General features: G+C 54.7%; 1 protein-coding gene across 1 annotated transcript in view; it reads left to right on the forward strand.

Annotated features, from left to right (window-relative positions):
• Positions 1-24299, forward strand: part of TSPAN18 (tetraspanin 18) — a 151268-nt gene that overhangs the window by 110751 nt on the left and 16218 nt on the right. The window contains exons 4-5 of the mRNA XM_079787402.1: positions 20932-21018; positions 22676-22746. Of these exons, the coding sequence (XP_079643528.1) occupies positions 22684-22746 (63 nt within the window). The 5' untranslated portion in view covers positions 20932-21018; positions 22676-22683. The remainder of the gene's footprint in view (positions 1-20931; positions 21019-22675; positions 22747-24299) is intronic.

Raw genomic sequence — 24299 nt, forward strand, 5'->3', positions numbered from 1 at the left:
AGGAGAGCGGAGGGAATGCCTAGCAGTGGGATCGGCACATGCAAAGTCCCTGGGGCATGACAGAGCAGCAGCATTACAGGAGCTACACAGGTGCTGCTGGGGTGGAGTGACAGGAGGGCAGGGGGAGGGGGAGGGAGGGGTGGTCAATAGGCCTCTTGTGCTCTGAGTTTGGCGGGTCCCCAGGAGTGCTGGGGAACCCTGAAAGGGTTTGTGCAGAGGAGGGGGGGGAGATCTGAGCCCTGGGAAGACAGTGGGGAGGGCAGAGGCCGAGGCCCCTGGATCCCAGCAGGTGGCAGGCTGCCTCTGGAGAGCGGAGTTGAGCCTGCAGTGGATGGGGAGGAGACAGGGTGGGGCTGGATACCCTGGGTCCTGGAGAAGCCCTGCCCTGTTGCTAGAACATTCCCTCAGGGGAGCTGAGCCAGCTGAGTGCTGGAGCCCAGGGAGCCACTTCTGTCCCCCTGTCTCAGTACCTGGGAAGCATCTGGGCCGTCCTGCTCTGTAATTAGTGTCTGCCCACCCCTCCCACCCCAAGTCTCCATGTACTCTCTCGGGGGGAGGAGACCTGGGTACCATCTGCAGGTCCGGGTTCTTGACCTGGAGCGGAGGGGCAAGAACTGCAAGAGCAAACCTGGACCCCTCTGAGGATGGAGCTAGGTGGGAGAGAGCCGGGGGACCCAGGTGGATGACAGGAGGTGTGGCTCAGGGAGGCCCTGTCATTCACCTGGGTCCCTCCTCAATGCTGGCTTCGGAGCCCCATGAGAGGAGGTGACTGGGGAGCCCCTAGCCCAGACCAGTCCACCCCCCTTCTCAGAGGCCCCAGCCTCCTCACTGCCTTCTCAGGGCCAGGCGGGCACATGAAAGACAGCGGGGCCTCTCCCAGGCCTGGGGCTCTCATTTGGGAAGGGGCCTCCTATGAGCTCATCCTGTGGTGAGTCCAGGGCTGAGAGGAGGGAGCTTGCAAACCGCAGCCAGGATGCTGAGACCTTGGGACGCCCAGCACCGAGGGGAGGGAGGGTGGGGCAGGTATGGAACAGGCGGTGCTGCAGGGCCAGACTGGGCCCCACTGGACTGGCTGGGCAGCTGCTTTGGGTTAGCACCCACTCCTGGGGCTGCGTTTAGGCTAACGTGGAGCTGCTTGGAGCCCTGTGATGACGCCCTGGCCGGGCCTGTGTGTATTCAGGTATCACTTTAGCCCCAAGCAGCAATCAGTGCTGATTTGTGGTGAGCGTTCAGAGCAGCTGTGGTTCCAGCTGAGGAGGTGCCAGCTGGGCCCTGCCCACGAGTCCCCTCCCTCAGGAGGGCTCAGGCCTTGCTGCTTTACTCAGAGTATAGACTTAGCTCTCAAGGGAAATAGTCGGCAAGGACTTGTGGCCTCACAGGCTAACATGACTGGGAAGGGTTTCAAAGTCATCTGTTTTCACTCCTTGAGAGGTCATCATTGAGCTTCTGCTTGCATACCTCTAGTGATGGGGCTCTCACTACCAACTAAGAGCAAGGTTCAGGTTGCTTTGGAAGTTCTTCTCCTGCTTTGCACAGGTCCCGGGTTCAAATCCTACCCCTGCCACCTCTTATGTGGCCTCAGGCAAGTGACTGACCTTCCAGAGCTCCGGTTTCCTTTTGTCTAAAATGGGTTTGATAGATACCCGCCTTTCACTTGTGGGGAGGTTTAAACCAGACATCTTTACAACCACGAGCAGTTTACATCTCTCCCCAGGTCTTCTCTGCTGACCTCTAAGTCCCACAGCCAGTCACATCACCAAGATAAATGTCACTCCCTCCCTGGCACAGAGTAGCCACTCAGTTCCAGGTTGGCTTCATTGCTTTACCTCTCAAGCAGACCCATCAATGCCTTCGAGATAAGGCTAGACCAAGTCCAGGGTTTTTACCCTCGCTCAGGGACCCCAGACCACTGGTGCCCTGAGCCGCCACCCAGCCCTGCTCCCCAAGGGCTTCTGGGAGACCAGTTTCCTGCAGGCTCCTCCCTCTTGCTGCACCATCCCTGGCCCCTAACCCTTCTGCAGAACCCCACCTCCTCACATCTCCTGGGCTTTGCTTCCGGTTTTTAAAGAGGTCTGCTGGTGGGTCTGTTCCCTGTCCTCGCATTTTAAATAACAAGAAAGTGCCCATGTGAAACCCCAGAGAAGAAGTCATGGAGACGGGCGGAGACCTCAGGTCAGCTTGCCACTGCCACTACAGGGTGCAGCCATCACCCTCAACCATGGCCTTGGCCCTTCCGGCCGCTGCTTTGTTGGTGATGGTGTTGTTTTGGTGTTGTTGTTTTTAACCGCTTTATGGAGGTAGAATTTACACACCATAAAATTTGCTCATTGGCAGGGTATGGTTCGGAGATTCATAGTAAATTTATAGTTGTGTAACCATCACTACGATCTAATTTTAGAATATTTCCATCACCCCAAAAGAAATCTGCTATGCATTGGTCATCGGTTCCGGTCCCCACCCCCAGCCCCAGGCAACCACCAGTCTACTCTCTGTATAGATTTTGCCTTTTCTGGACATTTCATATGGATGGATCAGACACCATGTGTGGAGTGGGGTGTGGGGAACTGTGTGTACTCAGTGATATACCCATCTTCCCACGGCCAGCCTAGGCCAAGTCTTGTGTTTTTTTAGAGTTGGAAAAACTCAGAGACACTGAGTGCAATCTTTACTTCAGTGCAAGAAGGAAAGTGTGAGACTGTACCCAGTCCCCCACGAGGACCCGCCAACATCTGCTTTAATACATCCAGGGTCAGGCAGCTCAGTGCCCCCAGATACTGGAGGACATTCGCATGTCCTGATCACAGCTAAGTGCCAGGATTGCTGAGGTCATTTGACCTCTGGTCCCATCCTCCGGGATGGCAGCATTTGACAGCTGAGGAAACTGCAGCTCCGAGAGGTTGAGGCACTCGACCTAAATCACACAGGTGGGGTGTGGGGGAAGCCAGGATTTCTCCCAGGGTCTCTCTGATTTCCAAGCATCTTTTCACACCTGAGCCACATTTCCAGCCCTCCCTCAGGTGGGGGTACTCATCTTTGTATAGAGGTGAACTCTGTCTTCCTGTAATTTCCACCCATTGAGTCTAGTTTGGTTGACAAGACCCACACAGACATCCAACCTGGACAAGGGAGGTGGGGAGCGATTGGAGAAAAGGAAACAGCATGGAAGAGCACTGGACCCGGAGGTGCATTTGCAAGGCTGACGTAGCAGGGAAAGTTCAGGGAAATGTGGCTGGAAGCCCCCTCCCTCCAGGGTCTGGGGAGCCAAGGAGTCTGGACTCCTTAAGATTAATTTCCTTCTGGAAAGCAGAAAATTAGCCACTTGAGGGAGGTCTGCGGGAGCGCTGTCCTGACTTGAAGGCCTGTGTCTTGAAGAGGACGGAGGCTGCGCCTGTTGCCTAGATACGAAGCACCATTCCTGAGCCCTCTGAGCAGGTGCATCCCGCAGGGCTGGGGGTTGCTGCTGTCCACGAGGGGGCTGATAGGCCTCACTCACAGACTGCAGCATCAGCCCCTCCGGGGGCTCGCATGAGCTGGGCCTTCCCCGTGGCAGAGCTGGTTCATGCCAGCCCCACTGCTCCAGGCCAGCAGGTGACTTGTCTGGACCTCGGACCCTACACCTGCAGGATGGGGATGGCACTCCCGCCTGTTTCACATGGGGGCTCAGTGGGGTGCGGGAGAGCCCTGTATGAAAGCATGAGAACATGTTCTCACTCTGCATAGGAGCTGCGCAAACTGTACCATGGAGCCTCTGTCTCCTCATCTGTATAAAAGGGATGGGCCTCACACAGTGGAGTTCCACCCCCACCTCCCACACCCTTAACCAAAGATAGCAGCCTGGTGAGCATGGTCCTTAAGAGAAGCGGCCCATCTAGCCCCCTAAAGGTCAGTGATCTTTGTGCCTTTATCTCCGAATGAAACCACCCTTTCTACCCTGGGAAGAACCAGCATGATGGCCGTCTAGCTAAGAGTTTTACATTTATGATCTCAGTCGGTGGTCCCGACAGCACTGAGAGAGTAGGGTGCCGGTCCCATTTTACAGGTAAGCATACTGAGGCACAGAGAAGGCAACTAAGGTGTCCCAGGTCACAGACCTAGAACAGAGCAAGGATTCATACCCACGTCTGTCTTGATTCCAAAGACTGGACACTGATCACCGCTCTTCACAAGTATCCTTCTGGAAACTTCCAGAGGCAAAAAAGGACAATGGTGAGATGGGAACTATGGGAGAACTAGTTGGACACTTGGCACCTGGGTGAGGGTACATTGGTTGTCCTTCGGGTCTATGTCTGGCCTGACTGGCACTTCCCAGTTGGCAGCTGGGTGGGGAGGATATGAGAAGGAGAGGTAGGCAGGGGCCCCTTAAGGATCCTCAATTCTCAACAGCGTGGAACCTGCTGGGGCTGGACCCTCCTCTCTGGTGGCCCTTTTTTTTTTTTTTAGAGAAACTGGGGGTGGGAGGTAGGGAGTGTTAGGGCCACTGGTTGGAACAAGAACCATTCTTCCTGCACTTCAAAGGAAGAGGCAGGAGGGAGACAGTCGGGTAACTGGAAAGGAAGAGGGTCCGGCAGCCACTGACCCATTTCGCTTTCCCAGCCAAGCGGGGCTCAGCATGCAGCACCACCCCCTGTAGTTAGGATGCATTGCACCACCCTCAGGATGCATTGCACCACCCCCTGTAGCTAGGTTTGCCCTGGGGCAGGGATAGCAGAACTGGGACCCCTGGAACCAGCCCCTGAGCCCCAGCCTTCCTTCACCCTCATGGGGCTGCCGGCCTAGCCCAGATCCAGCCTCTTCGATGCCGCTGCCAAATACCCAAGCACCTCTCAGGCTTTTCCAGAGCTGATGTCCCACACAGCTCCAGGCCTGCAATTAGGCAAGTGGCAAAGGGCTCACCTTTCCCTGGCTGTGGGCTTTTTGGTGGGATGGATGATCTTGGTCTGGATTAAGCTGGAGGGTAAAATAAGATTTACTCTCAAACAATACCCCCTGGCGAGGAGCAAGTCCGGGCCCTGGGGCTTCAGGGCTGCCAGGGGTCTGCCAACCCCTGCCTGGTCCTCACCCAAGAAGCCTCGCCTCCCCACGGGCCCTCAGCCGGGTTGACTACGCAGCTCAGTTCGCCGCAGCGCTTATTCTCATGAAATGACAATGAGAAGCCGTAAGGTTCAGTGTGTTCTTGTCCGCGGAGCACTCGGCCAGGGCTTATGAGCTCATCCGACCTGAATAGCTGTCTTGGGAGACGGGCTTACGACCCCAAATGGATTCACACTCAAGTCCCAGCTCAGTCGCTTCTGGCTCTGGACCTTGGGGAAGTGGTTTCATGTCCTGTGAGCCTCGGTTTTTTCACCTGTGAAATGTGAGTGAGGATAGCTGCCTCAGGTGTGTCCTGAAGATGAGCCACAAGGAAAAAGGAAAAAAAAAAGATGAGCCATGCGCGCATACAACACCCAACCAGCGTCCTCCCTGGCTGCTAGCAGCGCCTCGTGATGGTAGCTTCTTTTATGAAAGATGAGGCTCAGATATATGAAACAACAGCTGTTCGGTGGCAAAGTTGGGATTCAGACCCAGGGCAGTGTGGCCCTGCGTGAGCCAAGCCTCCTGCTCACCAGCCAGGGAGGGGCCCAGGGCACGAGCTGGGTGGGCAGGGAGGCCCTGCCTGGCCTTCATGGGGCTGGCCATTCAGACACAGCCTTGAGCTCCAGGGAGGGAGGAAAGCCCCCCCCCCCTCTTACCCCCCCCCCCCGCCCCCCGCCTCTGTCCCCACTCCCCTTTGTGGAAAAACAACAAGGCCATTCTCTGCTGCTTCACTCACACCCCAGTCATTTGTGCCCCTGGAGGCTGGGAGAAAGAGTACCCTGGCTCATGCCTGGGGAAAACAAAGACGGAGGTCAAAGCTGTCCCCGACAGGGCAGGCGCTGGCTCTGGGGAAGGAAGGGGGAGTTGAGAGTCAAGTAGAGTATGTACCACATCTCCACCCCATGACCCTCCGTGCTGTAAAGGAGCCCTTCTGGGTTCTAGTGCAGACTTCATCACCCATGACCGTGCTGTGAGGCCTGGGGAGGCCCTGCCCCTCTCTGGAACTAATGAGAAGGGACCACTGCCTAGGCTGGAGAAATCAGGGAAGGCTTCATGGCTGAGGAGGCGTCAGGCTGGGCTGTGAAGGGTGAGAAGTTCTCCAGACAGACAAAGGGAGAAGAGGTAATGCAGGCCCAGGCTGTAGTATCTGAGAAGACCTGGCAGCTTCAGAGTGTGGGGCTTACGTGGACCATTCACAGTTTGTTTTAATTACATTAATGATACACGTTCTTTGTAAGAACAGAAGAAATCATAGAGAAAAAAATAAAGTATAAAGAATAAAAGAAAATCACCCACAGTCAGTCAGTTAGTATTTGGTACCATATTAGCCCTTTTTAATCTGATTAAGGAGGTGGCCTTTAAGCTCCTTAATATACGGAGGATCTCAGCTTCTGGGCCGACAGGGAAGAACAAAGGACTGTCTTCTGGAAGCGGAGCCAGGCCCCTCGCCCTAGACAGACGGACAGCATTTCCTGGGGGTGGGGGCAGATGCACAGCAGACACTGGGGGAAGGGGACTCATTGCCATGTTGGGGCTGCAGGGCTGGGGAGGGAAGGCTGAAGGGAGGGTCTGTGTGCTTGAATGAGCTTCTGGGAAGCTCTGCGCCTGTCATCTGGCAGAAGTGGCCGTCCTGCCGCCATGCAGCTGAGGGGTTCCTGTAATGGCTTCACTGTGGTTTCCTAAGACGCCTGGCTGCAGGGTACGGCAGGCTGCAGGGTACGGCAGGCTGGGGAAGGGGCCTAATGACTGTGAAGTCACTGCTGTGATCTTGGCAGCTCTTTGGCGCCGCCTTTAAAATATGGTTCATCTTAATGGACAGGGCCTCAGAGGGAGGGTGGGCAGGGGCAGGGTGGGCAGCCAAGGTCATGTGGCTTGAGCTGGCGGCAGTGGGTCAACGTCGGTACAGGGGACTGTCCCCTCCTCCAAGGCCCACTTGGGGGTCTTTTTCTGAGGCAGGTCCGCATCCTCCTTTGGCTCCTGCCTCCCTTCTCCCAGCCCCTAACACAGGCAGGTTTCCCCCAGAGGCCCCGCCCCAGCCTCCTGGCCTTAAGGAGGCAGTGAAAGCAGCCCATGAGGGAGCCTCAGTTCCCCCCTCTGCCCACCTCATCAGACTGCCATCCTGGTCACCTGGGACCCCTGGGGGAAATGCCAGTGCCTTGGAGGGTTGGAGGAGTGGGAAGGTCACAGTGACCACCTGAACCACCGTCACCTTGGCCGTGGAAACAGGATGGGGGTGTTCCATTTCCTTCCTGGCCCCTGCGAAGTCTGTGAGCAGTAATTACGAAGTTATGGGGAATTCCCAGTCTTCCTAATTAGTGTTAATAGGGGTTGGGTGAGTTAGTCAGGGGGAAAATAGATGCCTTTGTTTGCTTTCTCCGAATTAGACCACTGTGTTCTGCCTTTAGATGTGATAAAGCAGTGTTCTCATCTCACCCGCCCCCGTGGGCCTATAGCCCTGCACTGTGCACATGCCCACTGACCCTGCTAGTCCTTGCGCGCGTACACACACACACACACACACACACACACACACACACACACACAGCAGCAGCACAACAGATTTCAAGGCTTTGCAAAGCAAGCACCAAAACCAAACAGCATTTCAGCCACACCCCCAGTTCCCTTTGGCAATATTTTTAGCGGCCCTCCTCCCCCCACGCCACCCCCCACCCCAGAGACCCCGCGCGCCCGCCTTCCCAAATTAGTTTGTATTAACAACCATTACGTGTTCCAGTTAGCGTGGTGAATGAACCTGGCTGGGCGCGCAGGGCAATAAGGCCCTCCTCTTCCTGCGAACAGGCTGGGGCATTCCCCCAGGAGGGAGGGAGCCAAGCCCGCTCCCCTCTCTTTCTCTCTGGTGGAATAATGAGATCTGGCGTCTCCACCACGCCTGTGGAGGCTCCCTGCCATCTGGGTCTGGGGCCATCCTGGAGGAGGTTTCCTTCGAAGCCAGCAGGAGGGAGGGAGGGAGACACATTTATTGTGCAGTATTGGCTCTTGGGCCTGTGCTCGGATCTTTTGCCTAGGATGGTGCTTTTTCAACTGAATCCTGGGTACCCTCAGTGCCTGGGGGCTCCTCCCTGAGCCATGGGGTACAGAATGTATTCTAATAGATCATCAAGGCAATATCCTATTTTTATATTAAAAATGGCAGGCAGACTATTTTGAAGTAAAATACAAGAAGAAAATATATACGTACATACAAGAGATTCACAGGCAGGTTTGCTCTCACACTTCCTTCTCTGGGCTGGGTCCCCAGATGTGCAGGGGTAATAGGATTCCTTCCGTAGCCACCGCAGGAACTGAGGAGGGAGAGTTTGTGAGGTTCTAAGTCATAAGATAATGCTGTGTGATGTTGGACAAGCCACTATACCTCTCTGATTCTCTGATCCCTGAATGGCACAAGGGCAGTGGTGATAACACCTCCTGAGGGCCAGCTTCACAGTATGCAACTGGGCTGTCACACAGGGCCCTGCGCTTAGGAGGGCCCCCCACTTGGTTTAATTCTCTGCTGTTGCTGGCTCGAAATTCTTAATAACTTTTGAGTAAGAGCTTCCCTCATTTTTACTGGGCCCTACAAATTAAGTAGATGGTCCTTTATCTCCCAGTGAAGTTTTGGCAAGTTTTAAATCAAATATGTGTGAAAGAGGCCCACACAGATACTCAGCCCTGAGACCCCCATCTCCTCACCTGGAAATGGGGATATTGTTAGTGATGCTGTGAGAATTCAATGAGAGCGCAGAAGCACCTAGAACATCTCCCAAATATTCACTTCTTGAGGCCTCTTGGGTGCAGGGGCCCAGCCTGGGTGTCACCCCTGAGCCACAGGACTGGCCACAGAGCACCTGAGAAGGGAACCGCAGAGAGAGGGAAACGGAATCTTAGGATTGACCCAGCCTCCATGGTGCTGATGACCTTAGCACCTGCAGGGTGACTGGGGGGCGGGTCCTGAGACCCATCATCTATGTAACGAAGGGGACAGGCTCAAGGACCCCAAGCCTTGACATTCGCTAAGATGGAAAAGCGATGGATTCCTCCATGAGAGCCCACCCACCAGGACAACACCTTCCACTCTGGGTGGGGGCAGCACACTGTGGGCCCCATCTTCACCTTGGGGCTCTAGAGGGCTGCCCAGAAAAGGGACTAACGTAGCTTGCAGGCCTGGGGCTCCTGCTGTCACCGATGGGTGAGGGGCAGTGCTGGGCAATTGTGAGGAGCCCAGACTCCCTGGGTTCAAATCCTAGCCCTTCAGCTGTCTAGCTGAGTGACCTTGGGCAAGTGACTTAACTTCTCTGAGCCTCAGTTTTCACAATTAAAAACGAGGTAATTTTAGCATCCAGCACACAGAGTTGTGGGTGTCAGCGAGGGCTGAGTCTGGCACACGCAGCTCTGTAGAAGTGCGCCACATTCTTGTCGTTCATTCTCTCCTGATGAGCTGCCGCCCCAGCTCCCTCCCAGGCCCTGGCTCCCCCACACCCCCAGCCACCCTCTGAACCTCTGCCCTGAAGGCCAGTCTGCCCAGTGCTCTCCGGGGGCAGCTGGGCAGCTGTAACCTGGTGATAAGAATAAGGCATTCTGGGAAGAAAGGATTTCTTTGAGCATCACTGATGAAGCTGAGCAAAGGATCCTTACATCCATATTTCAGAGGGAAACATGACCTTCAACTGGGGGGAGGTAACTGGAAGCGGCAGAGAGACAGGTGAAAGCTGGGGCTTCAGAATTCCCATAGGTCAGCTCACTCCTGGCTACACCACTCCAAGTCCTTCAGGGCCTCACTCCTAGTCTCCTCGTCTGTGAACCAAGGATATTAGTACCTCTCGAGGTTGCAGGAAAGCTTCAGTGAGATATATGTGAAAATGTGTGTCCCAACACCAGAGTCCGGCAAATGCAAGCAGATGTTCACTGAGCCTGCGCTATTCTAAGCCACCGTTTTCCATTCAGCCCTACTGAGCAGGGAGCATTGCCTGCCCCAGAGCACACAGCCAGGAGGGGCTGACCCCGCCCTTGATACCTCTGGTCACTTAGGTAGTGGATCCAGGTTCTCTTTCATGTTCATCTCTTACTGGAAAGTCCAATTTGATGCCACTCTAGCTGCCTCGTATCCCATAGAATTTCTTCTCCAACAGTGTTTGCTATTCAGAATCACACCCTGGGAGAGGCCGTCAATGGGATAATGGTCTCAGGCAAAACCCAGAATCGTCTTCCCAACATTCACTCAGCCCTGCGGCTCAGGTGTGCCTGGACGTGACACAGATCTGCCCAAGTGGTCAGGGCCCTGGTGGCTCCGCAGTCATCTTACAGGGGCTCAGCGGTGCTTGCTCCAGGTCACACAGCACCTAGGGATGGTGTCTGACTGGAGCCAGGACCGCCATGGTCTAAAGCCTGCTCCATACACCCCCTCCCCACCCCATGTTCCTGGAAATCCCAACCTTGCCCCTTGAACTTGCTGAGTCTTTCTCTTGCTTAATTAATTACGGGGCAGCCAGAGGGAAATGAAACACCTGCCAGGCTCTTCCTTTTCCCAGCAAGGAGGCGCTCCAGGACCCCTGTTCTCAGCGGGGCCCCGGCAGTCCTGAAGTTGCTCTGGGCCAGCCAGCTTTGTACAATGGCTCATACATGCAGAGCCTCTAAATTAAATGTGGCCACCGCCTGCTGGGGGTCATAGTCCCAGGGCGGGGATTTATGTCTAGGCCTCTGAATGAGGTGTGCTTTAAGAGAAGTGTTCCAGCTGATGTAAGCAGGTAGTCTTCTACCTCTCCAGGAAGAGTGTGTGTGTGTGTGTGTGTGTGTGTGTGTGTGTGTGTGTGTGTACATGCACATGTGGGCATTCAGAGACGGGGGAGAGAGCAGACAGAGGCAGAGAGATGAGATTTTGAAATGGAGAGGCAGAGGGACAATCTGGCACACACAATTGATTAGTAGCAGAGCAAGGACTAGACCTCGAGCCCCCCAATTCCCATTGAGAGATGGGAACCTGGCTCAACCCCAGAGCTAACTGGCTGACCGTGTAACCTAAACTTGAACCCAGATCCCCAGACCCAGGGGCAGTATCTTCTATCTTTATATCCTCTGGAAATGAGGAAAGGTACCCGTTTGCCTGATTAGAGCCTGGCCTGAAACCCCTTTTCACAGCCCTCTTCTCAACACCCCCAACTGGCCACATGGGACACACAAGTGACTGTGCTCGGCCGGGCAGCTTGAGTGTTTGGGAGGGGCGTGTGGCCTCCACTACTGAGCTCCGACACAGCCCACACACCCTGGGATCCGGTGTGCATGGGGCCACCTTCCCTCCACTCCCAGAGTTCCCAGTTTCAGCAGGGCCTCCTTACCCTGACCCCTTTATTTCACTGACATTTCTTAGCTCTGGATGCTACAGACTGGGCTGTATTTACATGTTTAAATGGTGAGGTCTGCCTATCAAATATTCAGACCACCACGTCCATTTCTAAAAGGACAATAGCCGAATTCTTTCCACCCACGCATGGAGCCAGTGACACCCAGATGTTTGCTCAGCACTGGCCTTGGGAGCCACGGAGCTATGGACCCAGGGCGCAGGGCCCAGGGTGGACCAGGGGTGTGGCTTCCAAATGAATGAGGATAACAGCTCCCACTTCCAGAGAGCTTTCCCTTGTCGCAGGCGCTGTGGGCTCATTGCATGTTCACACGACAATGAGATCAGAAGGCCAAGGCCACACAGGTAGCGAGAGGGGAAGGCGATTCCGCCTGGATACTCGGACACCTCTGGTCACTCTGCTTGCTGCCTCACCAGAGAAGCCTCGGGTGGGGTAGGGGGTATGAGGAACTTGCCTGGCACTACATGGCTGGTTAGTGGCAGAGCAAGGACGAGACCCTGAGCCCCCGGTTCCCACTGCAACACTTTTCTAGTGGTTTTCCCAATTCTGGAGAGATCTGTGATTTGACCTACCAGCTCTGGGACATCTGCAAAACCCTCTGAGTCCAGATGCTGGAACTAACTTCCTAGGTTCAAACGCAGCCTCAGAGCTGTGTGGCTGGGCAAGTTACTTCACTTCTCTGTGCCTGGTTTTCCTTGTCTGTAAAATAGGCATAATGATTGCGCCCACTCCATAGATTGATGTGGAAATGAAGTGGATGAATAGTCGCACAGTGTTTAGAACTGTGCATGGCGCGTAGTAAGCGTTCTGTTAACTCTCATCATTGCCACCATCACCGTTCTCCTCCCCTCCCAGAACCTGCCACAGCGTCCACAGCCTCCCTGCCCCGGGTAATTGCTACTGGACCTCAGCAGAACAGAGAAGATGCCTTCCCGTGCACGACGGGCTAATCAAAGGGCACATCCTTGGCTTGTCATGTGCTCTGCATCAGTCATCTGTCATTGTGAGAGCCTCAGAGAGGGGACCAAAGCCTGCAGCAGGCAGGCCACGAAGTGCTGCCCAGACACATTGCCACGTGCCAGACCGGGCGGTGGCCGTGGCCGAAGGGTCAGGCTTCTCCGGCCCCCCAGCAACCCTTGTGCAGTAGAGCCCTCCTCCCAAGAGTTCTCGGCAAAGGATACAACCCAGGAGGGTTCTCCCTGGGTTCCTACAGGGCAGCGGGGTCAGGCCCCGGCCCCAGAGGGTGACAGCTTCAGTTCCTCTGGTTTGTTCAGCCCTTTCTGATGGACAGCGCCCCTCCCCGTGCTGTTCAGACTGAGACATGCCCCACCTGGAGCTCTTAGGCCTCACCAGCTCTCCTGCTTCTTGCGGTCTGAGTTAGTCTTTCACCCAGGATTTTCTGATTGTTGAGGGTTCTGCCCATCATCCACAAGGGCCTCCTTTGACCCTCATGACATCCCTCTTCCGTCTTTATCCCTGTGTCCACAGTGAAGCTGGTGAGGCTCAGAGAGGTGCTGGAATTTGGCTAAGCTGCACAGCCTGAACGCAGGGCTGGAACCAGCCAGCCACATACCCAGTTCTGTAGCCTCTCTCATTATTCACCCCGCACACAACTAGGGGAAACACATCCACTTCTAATCCTCTACTTTAGCCCAAGGCGAGTCCCTCAATATTCCTTAGGATCGGGGATCCACAAACTATCTGTGGGCTAAGCCTTTCCCATATTTTTAGTAAATGAAGTTGTATTGGCCCACAGCCCTGTCCATTCATTTATATGCAGTCTGTGGCTGCTTTCTCGAACAAAGCAGGGTTGAGTCATTGTGACAGAAATAATATAGCTGCAAAGCCTGAAATATTTACTGTCTGGCCCTTTATGGCAAAAGAAAATTCCCAGCCCTGCTGTCGATGGGTGCTTGGCACCTCCTCTCATGTCCCCTTCTAGTTCATGTCTTTCCCTTGGCTCCTCCCCACCTCCCCACCACCCAGTGGAATAAGTGCGGGGGTGGGGATTTCTGTCCCATTCTACAGATGGAGAAACCAAGACCTGGAGAAGTTTTATTTCTTCATATTGTTATTTATAATTATTTTATTATTATTTTGTCAAAAGGAAGTAGAAACCTTCTGGAGCTTAGTGAGACCGATACTTGCTCATCCCTGAGGCTCCTGGCGGGATTGCCAGCATCCTTCCTGGCTGCAAAAATGCTGCTTGGTGGAACTGGTGAGCCGGCTCCGCGGAGCGATGCAGCAGCTCCTTGTTCCCCATGGTCTGAGACCCAGACCTGTCTCCATCCACGCACAGCCTCTTCCCTGACCCACCCCCGCCCTGCTTCTTCAGGGCTCCCAAGAGCAGCTGGGATGGTGCTTTTTTTATGTATTAAATTGATTGGGGTGACATTGGTCAACATGAACATATAGGTTTCAGGTGTGGGTTTGTACGTTACAACAATATCTGTATATTGCCCACCACCCAAAGTCAGGTCTTCTCCTGTCACCTTATATTAGGACCCCCCACTCCCCCCACCCCTGGGATGATGTTTTATGGGGAGGAAAGAAAACAGGGCTCTCTGACTCCTGCCTGCCCGTGTTCTCAAGCCCCGGCCCCAGCTTTGCCCTTTGATTCCTTTTCTCCAGGCTTTTCTCAAGCCACGTGGAGCACCCTGTCACGGTCTCTCTGTTCTCGGTGGTTTGCTCATCACGACTTGAGCTTTAAATACCTGGAGTCATTCCTCCCTAATTCAGACCAGGTGACTAGAGTCCATTGCAGTTGCCCTGGGAAGACCCCATGTCTCTAATATTTATTGCCAAGCAAGTGTAACCGTGGACGTGAGGCTGCGGGGTGGGGGTACCTGCTCCGTGACAGTTCCTAGGTCCTGGGGATTCGGGGGGGAAGCCTTGCCAGTCTGTCCTCAGAGAGGAACCCTGCTCTGGTGGGGAAGCTTCAGGGTAGCCCGGGATCCCCCGGCTCTGAGAAGCAGGAGGGAGGTGAGCCGGGACCAGTGAAGTCCCCTCACTAAACACTGACAGGCCGAGGTCCAAGGAAGTTCATTGCAGAGAGGAGCAGACAAAGTGAAACTGACAGCAACCTGGTGTCATGGAAGAAGGCTTGAAATCTGCTCAAAAACAAGGCACAACAGCCGATGAAAGCCCACCTCAAGCAGAGGCTGTTTCAACTCAGCAAGCTCCTTCACTTCCCTGGGCCCCACTCCCATAAAGATCATCTCTGCTCTGCTTGCCTCAGTGGATGACTTTGAGGATCAAGCAAGAGCATAAAAATAGAAGGGCTTAGGGAGCTGGAACAGAGTATTGATGCAAAGAGTTGCGTTGTGAGTAACGTAACGTAGGAGGGAATTTGGTTAGATGCCAGGAGGAACTGCGCTACTTAAGGAGCACACGTCAGAATGAGGTTGTACCTATGTGCGTGCCTAGCTCTGTCTGTGTGTCTATGTATATATCTGTCCATTGTCTATGGGCACGCATCTCTTTATCTGTCTGTCTGTCTGTCTGTCTGTCTGTCTGTCTGTCTCTGTGTCTGTGTGGCTCTGTATTGCATGAGTTTGTGTGCATGTGTCTTGTGCATAGAGCAAGTCACTGAAGCCAGGCCTTGAATTGACTCATCTTTATTGCTAAGTGCTGGAGCATTTCCTCTTGCTGTCCTATCCAACTTGGGCGGGCGTGGACATAGCACCAGGTGAAAAGGGATTTTAAATTAGATTGGTTGGTTGGTTTGTTATTGTTGTTAACACCTTTCTAAAAGAAGATAGCTCTTCAGGGTAGCCCGGGATCCCCCGGCTCTGAGAGGCCAGCCCTCCACACTGCACACAGGCAGGAGGGAGGTGAGTCCATGGAGCACGGACTGCTGAGGCCTGAATGCCAGCACCCCTGGCTTACCTGTGATCTCGGTCTGTTGCTTCCTCTCTCTGGGCCTCAGTTGTCACATCTGTAACATGGGGGTAACAGAGCCTACCTCACAAGGTCATTATGAGGGTTCAGTGGGTTAGCCCTCAGCACAGTGTCTGGCCTGTAGAAAGGAATTCATACATGCTAGCCATTACTGTTATCAGCTATCAGCAGTGTTTCTGGCCCTGACTCCTGATAGATGGAACAGAAAGATCACTGACTTTGGAGCCACAACACCTTAGGTTTAAGTTTGCCAGTCAGTGGCTCTGTGACCTTGGGCAAGTTACTGCATGTCTCTGATCCTCGTTATCTCAGCTGTCAATTGGAAATAATAATAGGCCTGCCACAGAATTATAGAGGTTCTGAGGAATTAATATGAGAACTGCACACAGTAGGCACGTACGAAGAAAGTAGGTTTTCTTTGTCTACCTGCAAAAGAGAAATTCCCCTGGGACACACCTCCCACTACCCCCAACAGTGGGATTCTGTATCTCACCCACTCCCTGCTTTCCCCTGTGTGATCTGATCTGACAGGATAAGTACAGCAACAGAAGCCAGGAGCCTTGGCACCCTTCTCTGCAGGATGGGCATGGGGGAAGGGGGCTGCTCAGGCCCCCTCACCCCTGCTCAGACCTGTGCCCTTTCCCACCTAGTTCCCAGGCCCCCTTAATGCCCATGAAGCCATTCAGTGTTTAAATCCAGGCCATGTAGTAGCCAGGTTGCTCTAGCAACAGCCCTGCATATTTTGGGTGGGATTACCAGGTTTTTCAAAGGGTTTCTTGCAGCTCCAGGCCCTGAGGGAGGATGAAATGTGGGCTGGGAGACCATGCTTGCTTGCTGGGAGGGGAGGCTGAGGTTCATGCTCCTCATTCGAGGCATAGAGGTGCAGTTGTCCATGGGACACGGCCACAGGACTCGGAGGTCAGAGGGAGGGCAGGCTTCGCCCAGTTTTCAGAATCTGGACTCGAACCCAGGACTCGTGTCAGCCAGTCCCCTCTCTTCACCACTTGCTTTTGCTGTGAGCATGTTGTCTAATAGCCCGTCCACCAGCAGGGTTCCTAGCTCTTAGCAGCAGTGTGCCTTCTGGGGTCTGACTCCCAGTCCTGCCCCTTGCCAGCTGGGCCAGCACGGGGAGCTCACTCGCGTCCTCTGAGCCTCAGTAACGCGAGGATAATTCGCCCTGTATAGATGATATTGGAGCCCTGCTCAGCCTGGCTCCTGGCACACGTGGAGCAGGAGCAGTTATTATATTGATAGCGTTCTGTCCAGTACCCCCTTGTGTCCTGAGGGGACTCAGAGGAAGTGGGAGCACTGTGCCGGCCATGGAAGGCTTCTATCTGGTGGGGAAGGTCTGACAGCCAGAGGGTACACTCCTGCCCCTCCCATCCTGGGCGGCTGAGCTGGCCTCCTTTCCCGCCCCCTCAATGCCATGCCATCACCCAGAACCTGAGTGTGCCCGCACAACCCAGCAGGATTTCCCAGGTGTGCCCGACTGCACCTGTCCTCCCTGGGCTCTGGGAATGTCTGCTCGTGTCCTTCTTACACCCGCCTTTCCCCAGATCACCAGGATGGCAGTCAGGGAAACTTCCCTGCAGGGCTCAGCAGGAGCGAAGGACAGGGCAGGATTGGCCTCAGGAGGCGGAGGGTGTCCTCCCTCCTCTCTCCACCCTCCTTTGTTCCTCCCAGCCCTGCAACTCAGCCCCTCATGCTGCCTCAGCTACACTCCGCTGGTGGGCACCACCCTGAACTTGGACTCGTGTTCTGAGGCCAGATCCTGCTCCTGATACACAGAGTGACCTCCACCATTCCTGCTCATGACCAAGTTCAGATTGCCCAGGTTGCCTTGCCTTCAGCGCCTGGACCGTGGCAAGTAAATTCTCTGCAAGAGGAAGCAGAACCTTTGTTCCCAGAGGCCTTTGCAATAGGGCCGTCTCCATTCAAAGGCAGGAACACAGACCCACTGCCTGGGTCTGGGATGAGCACTTCCTGTGGCTTGAGTCCAGCCCAGGTCCATGTGGGTGCCCTGGATTGCGGTCACTCTGGGGATCAGCAGGCCCAAGTCCCGGAGGCCACACCTTTGGCGGACAGCCAGGGAAGCATGAGGAATCCTGCTTTGTCCCAGCAACTTCTCCAACCTCCTGTGATACCGTGGGCCAGTGATTGCACATCTCTGAGCCTCAGTTTCCTCTCTTGTAAAGCAGGAGCACCCGTCTCCTGGGTGGTTGGGACAATTCAGTGGGGTGATATAGGAAAGTGCTTCTGGAAGTCAAGATAAAGTAAGATGTCAGTCTTAGGTGGCTGGCTGAGTGGGGGAAAGCAGCAGGCTTAAAGCCAGCAGCTCCCGGTTCCAGCCCTGCTGTGTGACTTTAGGCAAGACGCTGCCACTCTCTGGGCCTCGGCATCCCCAGTGTGAAAAGCCGGCATTCGAGTTACCCCTCACTAAGGCGCTTTCTTCTTTGGAGATTCTCTGGTGGAAACAGCGTATGCGAGTTCTGGGTGGGACAGAGGGAAGGGCTTGTGGCACGGGCTGAGCGCCCACGTACTGCCTCAACTCCGAGACCAGAGACATGTCCTTCCCAGATGCCATGGATGCTCTCTGCTTTGCCCTCTGAACATTCACGGTTCAGTGGGTCTGGGGGAGCTGTCATTTAGGATCCCATTGCTTCCAAGGCAGGTTGCCTGGTACCGTTAACCCTCAAGGCACCACTCCCAGGAGCCTAATTAGATTTCATCCCCCACTCAGCTGTGTCCGTGTCCCCATGTTCGTGCCACTGCCAGGCACTCCAGGATTTAGGGCCAATTGCTTGTTTATCAGACCGTCTGTCTCCGGGATGAGGCCCAGCAGGCACAGCCAGAGCGCAAATACGCCCTCCCCCCTCAGCTTTGAGCCTGACGGCTGGAATCATTGTTATTCTGACCGGCCTCCTCCATCCTGATGAAGGAAAACGTGGCTCTTAAAACCTGGTGTCAGTTCCGGCTCTAAGACCTTTCTGGCCTGTTGGAGACTTTCTTCCCTCTTCTGTAGAAGGGAATGATGATAATATCTATTTTGCAGAGTTTTTTCAAGGGTCAAGTGAGATAGATATTGGTAATGGCCGCTGGCACAGCGTATTATCATTGAGCCCAATGAAGGTTGGTCCTCCCTGTCCTCCCCACACACGGGCCTCCCCAGCTTCTAGATCCCCTCCAGCCCTTTCTCTCTCCTGCTGGGCATGCCCAGAGCACTAGGTTGATGGCTGTAAACACTCCCCTCCAAGTACCGGGTTATTGCCTCTCACTAGACTTGAGCAAGTCCTTGGTCTCTGTGCCTTGGATCAAGCCCAGGGCTGGCATTAGTAGGTGTCTGGCACACACAGGAAGGAAGGAACTGGATGTGTAGCCGCTAAAGTGCTTTCACCGACATCATCTCCTTCACTTCTCTCAAGGACCCTGGGAGTGAGATTGAGAAACCCCATGGCACAGATGAGGAAACAGGCTCAAGGAGCTGAGGCGGGTGGCCCAGGTCTCAGCTTGTCAGGGCAGAGACCCTGCTGGTTGGAACCCAGGGTTTGGAGGTGAGGCCGCTCCTGCACCACAGCGCCCTCACCTGGCAGGGGCGCGTTCAGGACGTTTCTTACTCTCCAGCAGCCCAGACTTAACATTTGCTTCCTCTGATGGGGGCTTCTCCATCGCTTATGTCCACTTGTCTTCTTTTCTCTCTCTCCAGAAAGCGTGCCCGGGGGCTGGGGGCAGTGAAAGTGAAAGGAGTGATTTATGAACTGAGCTGTCCTTCTTAATCAGAGGACCCTGCTCTGTGCAGATGGGACCAAGGCGCCATCTGGGGCAGTGGGAGGGGCAAGATTAATAAAGCTGTCTGGCCTTGGCAGGGGCCTGCAGAGGAGACCCCTGAGGCGCTGCGTGACCTCGCCCTGTCTCTGCCCCTCTCTGGGCCTCAGGGCCCCCATCTGTCAAGGGGTGGCAGTTTTGGGTTACCCCCCAGAGGCCTCTAGCTGGCACAGGAGGGAGGCTAGCTGGTCCCTGGGATTCTGCCTTGTTGCCTGATTCAGGGCAGAGCAGCACTGGGTTGGAGACTCGGGGACGGAGGCATAGCGCTTGCTCTTTCTGGTGTCCTCTCTCTGGTACCAGGTCCAGGGACTGGTGTTTTGTCAGGAGCTCTGGTTTGGAGTCCCGCAAACTTGGGCCTGAATCATGGCCATGCCTTACTAACCATGTGACTAAAGCCAGGCCAGTTAATTACATTCTCTGAGCCTCAGTTTCCTCATCCGTAAATGACAAAATGCACCCACTTCCTCAGTGAGGATTAAATAAGAGAAGAAGGAGAAAGGCTTAGCATAGTCTGGTACGTGGTAATTGCTCAATATTATTAGTTATTACTCGGTTCAGTTATCACAACACTATAAACATTAATTTGAATTTGGGGCCTTTAGGGGAAAGATGTTTTTACCCATCCTGAGTGAGCCATATGCCCACGGTTCTCTCCCGCGCTCACCTCCATTGGTACCTGGTGGATGTGGTTCGGGCATCCACTTATTTCCCATCTGTGACGATGCTGCCCCCGGCAACTCTGCTTTGCTGGTTTCCAAGTGTTTTCCTATCACATCGGTTCATTTTACGTCTCACATCATGAATTCCTACAACCACCTTTGGCTTCAAAATGGAGAATCCCAGTTTTCAGAGGAGAGTTGAACAACTCAGGGAGGGAAGTGACTTTGGAAAGGTCTCAGGGAGCTGGCCAGGCAGGTGCTGCTCAGGCAGGTGTGCCCAGCGAGGTGTGCCAGGCTGTGCAGAAGAGGCGGCGATGGAGTGAGCATGGACTGACCTGAATGGGAAGAAGGAATCTGAACGGGCACCTGAGACCCAGAAATCCTTCCTGTCTCCCTTGTCGTCCCTCCCACCCCCATGGGGATGTACCGTAGCCCAAGCTCCCAGGCCTCAGGTCACCCCTGAAACTTGTCCTCCAGCCCAGTGTCTGAGCAGGCCCCGGCTGTGGAGCTCCCCACGAGTCTGGTAGAACTGGACTTTCCACCTGGGCCCATTTGCCTGCTGAAACCAGACCTTCATTTCCACTGCTGGGAGCTGACGCTCTGAAGGACCCTTCTGGCACGTCCTTATGCGAAGCTGCGGAACCCTTTCCAACACCAGATTTCTCTCTCACGGGGGACGGGGTTCCTGGGGAGGGGCTTTGATGAACAGGGCCCCGCTGGCCCTCTGTACTGAGGTATCATTGCAGATGCCCAGGGAGCAGCCAGGTGGCATCCAGGTACATGGGCCACCCCTGCCCATTGTCTCCTCCTAGCTCATCAGCCACATGCAGCGTGGCAGCGTCGATGAAGCCGGGCCAGAAATCGCAAGCCTTCTGAAGATGTTCCCCACGCAGCCCCAGCAGGGGCACCGAGAGCTGCCATCGGGGCAGAAGGCGGGCATCCCTGCCGGCCTCTCTGCAGCTGGGGGGCCCAGGTGCTGAGGGCTTTTCATTAGCCCTAATGGGCCTGGAGGAGCGAGGCACTTGCCTGAGTGTGTGTCCGGAGGGCGGGTTTTCATAAACAGCGCCTTGAACATGGCTGTTCCTTAATGACTTCCTATAGTAATTGAGTATTTTCTCTTCTAGGACAAGCTGGGCCGATAACAGAATTAGACAGCAGCCCCTCTGACCAGGAGACACTGTTCTGCTGACGCCGAAAGAACTGCCCAGGTGGTAAGTCAGCAGTTGCCTGCCCCTCTACCCGACCCCTCTCCCTCTCCATTCTTTCGGTCTGTCTGTCTCTCCCTGTATCACTTCCTGCTCTCTCGCTCGTTCTCTGTCTTTCTCCATCTTCCTCTCTCTTTCTGACTTGTCTTGATCTATTTCTTTGATTTGCTGACCATTGTCCTCGGTCTCTGTTCTCTCTTCCCACCATTCATTCATTCAGACATATTAACCGGGGACCTGCCATGTGCCAGGCGCTGCTCAGGGCACTGGGAACGTGGCAGTAACAGGTCCGTGCCTTTATGGTGTGTGCATTCTAACAGCGGGGGATGTGTGCTACCAAAATCAACAAGTAAAACTTCGAGGCTGTAGTGTGTCCATGGGCACTGGCCTGGGCTTGAGTTCCAGATCCTCCAATAGCTGGTTTTGGAACTTGGCCAAACCCCCCTTTCCCTTTCTCAGCCTCAGTTTTCTCATTTCCAGTGTGAGGGTGTTTGGAACGGATCAGCGCTGCCCTGACTTTTTATGACCAAGAACTTCTTTGATGGAAATGCTGGGGACACCAGTTATACCAGGGCTAAGCTCGAACCAGCACTTACACAAACAGTAGTGTCCAATAAAAGCTTCCCTTAAGTCCCCTCAAAGCTCTTAAACACCTGGTTTTGTTATACAAGAAACCATCGGTTGCATCTGGGGGAAAGCACACCCACCTGTAAGCCCGGGACCCTCACTTGGCCAGGTGCGGGGACACCGTGGCAGGCTCAGGAGCCTGGAGACCACGAGACCCAAGGCAGGTCCAGGGCTCCCCCCGGTGCTCCCCGTGGGCAGATGCCCCAGAACTCAGCACCCAAGCTGCTCTCCTGCTCGCTTTCCCAGTGCACGTGGGACATTGAATTCACACGAAGTCAAGTTCGCCTCTGATGCTGACTCCCACATTTCATCCCTCGGAGCCCCAAGGTTTAAAGGATTTTATCTACCAGAGTTGCCTTCCCTAGGTCATTGGTTAAGTCTATGTTAAAGTGTCACCTTAGTGCTTGTACTGCAAAGTCATCCATACCTAGTGGCCAGAGCTTCTGAATCACCCCAGAAACAGGGTCCCCTACCCTGGGGTGGTTTACTTGCTCTAAAACCCAAGACACTTGCCTGGCCAGTGGTGAGGGGTTGATTTCTGAGATGTTATTTGATGTCCTAAAAATAGCTTTAGGAGCCCTGACCGGTTTGGCTCAGTGGATAGAGCGTCGGCCTGCGGACTCAAGGGTCCCAGGTTCAATTCCAGTCAAGGGCATGTCCCTTGGTTGCGGGCACATCCCCAGTAGGGGGTGTGCAGGAGACAGCTGATCCATGTTTCTCTCTCATCGATGTTTCTAACTCTCTATCCCTCTCCCTTCCTCTCTGTAAAAAAGTCAATAAAATATATATTTTTTAAAAAATAGCTTTAGGATATGGTTAGTTGCAGGGAACCCAGTTTGAGAACCACTGCACACCCTCATCTCCCCGCTCAGGAATTCTCCACGTCAGAGTCCTTACCGCTCCTGACAGGGAACAACAGCTGATGCAGCCGGTTGGGGTCTGGAAGGGCAGGTGGAGGGGCCGCCTGGTGGCGGGGCGGCAGGAGGAAGGAGGGCAGAGCCGCCGTGGAGGCCTGAGGAGCCTCGCTGTTTTGCAGGGGGAGCCATGGAAGGTGACTGTCTGAGCTGCATGAAGTACCTGATGTTTGTTTTCAATTTCTTCATATTTGTGAGTATTCCTGGGACATGCCTGGGGTCTCCCCAGGCCTCAGCTGAGCGGGCAGAACCGACTGCTGCTGGGAAACAGTCACAACGGGATGAGTCCCAGGGTGCACAGGGGCCAGCGCAAGAAGCAGGTCTGCCTGCCCAGCCAGGACTTCCTGGATGGGAGGCCCCGGCAGCGCCCACCCCACTCCAGAAAGCCCGCCGTCCTAGGAGGGGTATTGTTCGTGGGCCCGGGATGGTCCGGCTCCTCTGACAAGGAGTGAGGGCCTCCGTCCTGGCCACTGTCTTGGGATCTGAGCCCTGATGGGTTTGGGGAAAGGAGGAGATGGGGCGATCAGAGGACAGCAGAGGGAGCCCCACCTGGCCCCGACCCCCAGAGCATTACAGACGTCAGCTGGAGGGGAACCTGATGGAATTAGAAACCTCTCTAGAACTGCGAGACCGAGATTCCAAGCCAAGCTTAGCATCCTATCAGCTATGTCAGTGGTCGGCAAACTGCGGCTCGTGAGCCACATGCGGCTCTTTGGCCCCTTGAGTGCGGCTCTTCCACAAAATACCACGGCCTGGGCGAGTCTATTTTGAAGAAGTGGCGTTAGAAGAAGTTTAAGTTTAAAAAATTTGGCTCTCCAAAGAAATTTCAATCGTTGTCCTGTTGATATTTGGCTCCGTTGACGAATGAGTTTGCCGACCACTGAGCTATGTGATTTGAAGCACACTTCACCTCTCTGAACCTCAGTATCTTCATCCCTTCATTACCTACCTCAACGGGTATTTAAAAAATTAAGCAAGATGAGGAAGTGCCTGCCATGCGTCAGCACTCAGTAGCTGAGCCCCATCCCATCCCGCCTATGACGGACAGAGCCCCGAGTGCCCAGGGGGCCGCAGCACTGCCCACCTGCTGGCAGCCCCCAAGGCTCTGCTCAGGCCCCTGGCCTTTCCCGGGAGAGAGCCACGCTCCCGGCGTCCTGGGCCCCTGCAGGCTTTCCTGACCCACCTGAACCTTTGATCTTAGTGCAGCCAAGACCTGGATGATGAAAGGTCCACCAATGTCCTCCAGGGGAGGGCACTATGAAAAAGAGGCCCCGTTCTGGTAAGGCTGATTGTGTCTGTCTCTCTCCATCCATTTTTTAATACATCTCAGCAACTGTCCTGGATCCCCTCCCCTGCCCCATCATTCTGAAGAGCAGGAAGCCTGACAGACTTGAATTCTAGACCCAATTTCTAAGCCGGGTGACCTCCAGCCAGCCCCAGTGTCTCCAGCTGACGTGGGCGGAGTCACCTGGGCAGCTCAGTCTGTGATCAAGCCCTCCTTGCAGCGGACCTCAGCACACAGGTGGCAGACCCCACCCCTCCACCAGCCATGAGGAGGGATGCAGGTCATACTGGAGGCTGGTCAGGACCAGTGACAGAGGCAAAATTGTCGGTTTTGCCTTCCTCTCTCTTCCTGCTGCCCGGTGCCTCGAGCCTCTCCACCCCACCCCTGCCCTAACTGTACCTAAAATATCCTCTCTTGCCCCAAACTGTGCAGCGCTTCCCCGCAGCTTGCAGACCCCGCTC

Source organism: Cnephaeus nilssonii (genome assembly GCF_951640355.1).
Source record: "Cnephaeus nilssonii genome assembly, chromosome: 13".
NCBI classification, from domain to species: domain Eukaryota; kingdom Metazoa; phylum Chordata; class Mammalia; order Chiroptera; family Vespertilionidae; genus Cnephaeus; species Cnephaeus nilssonii.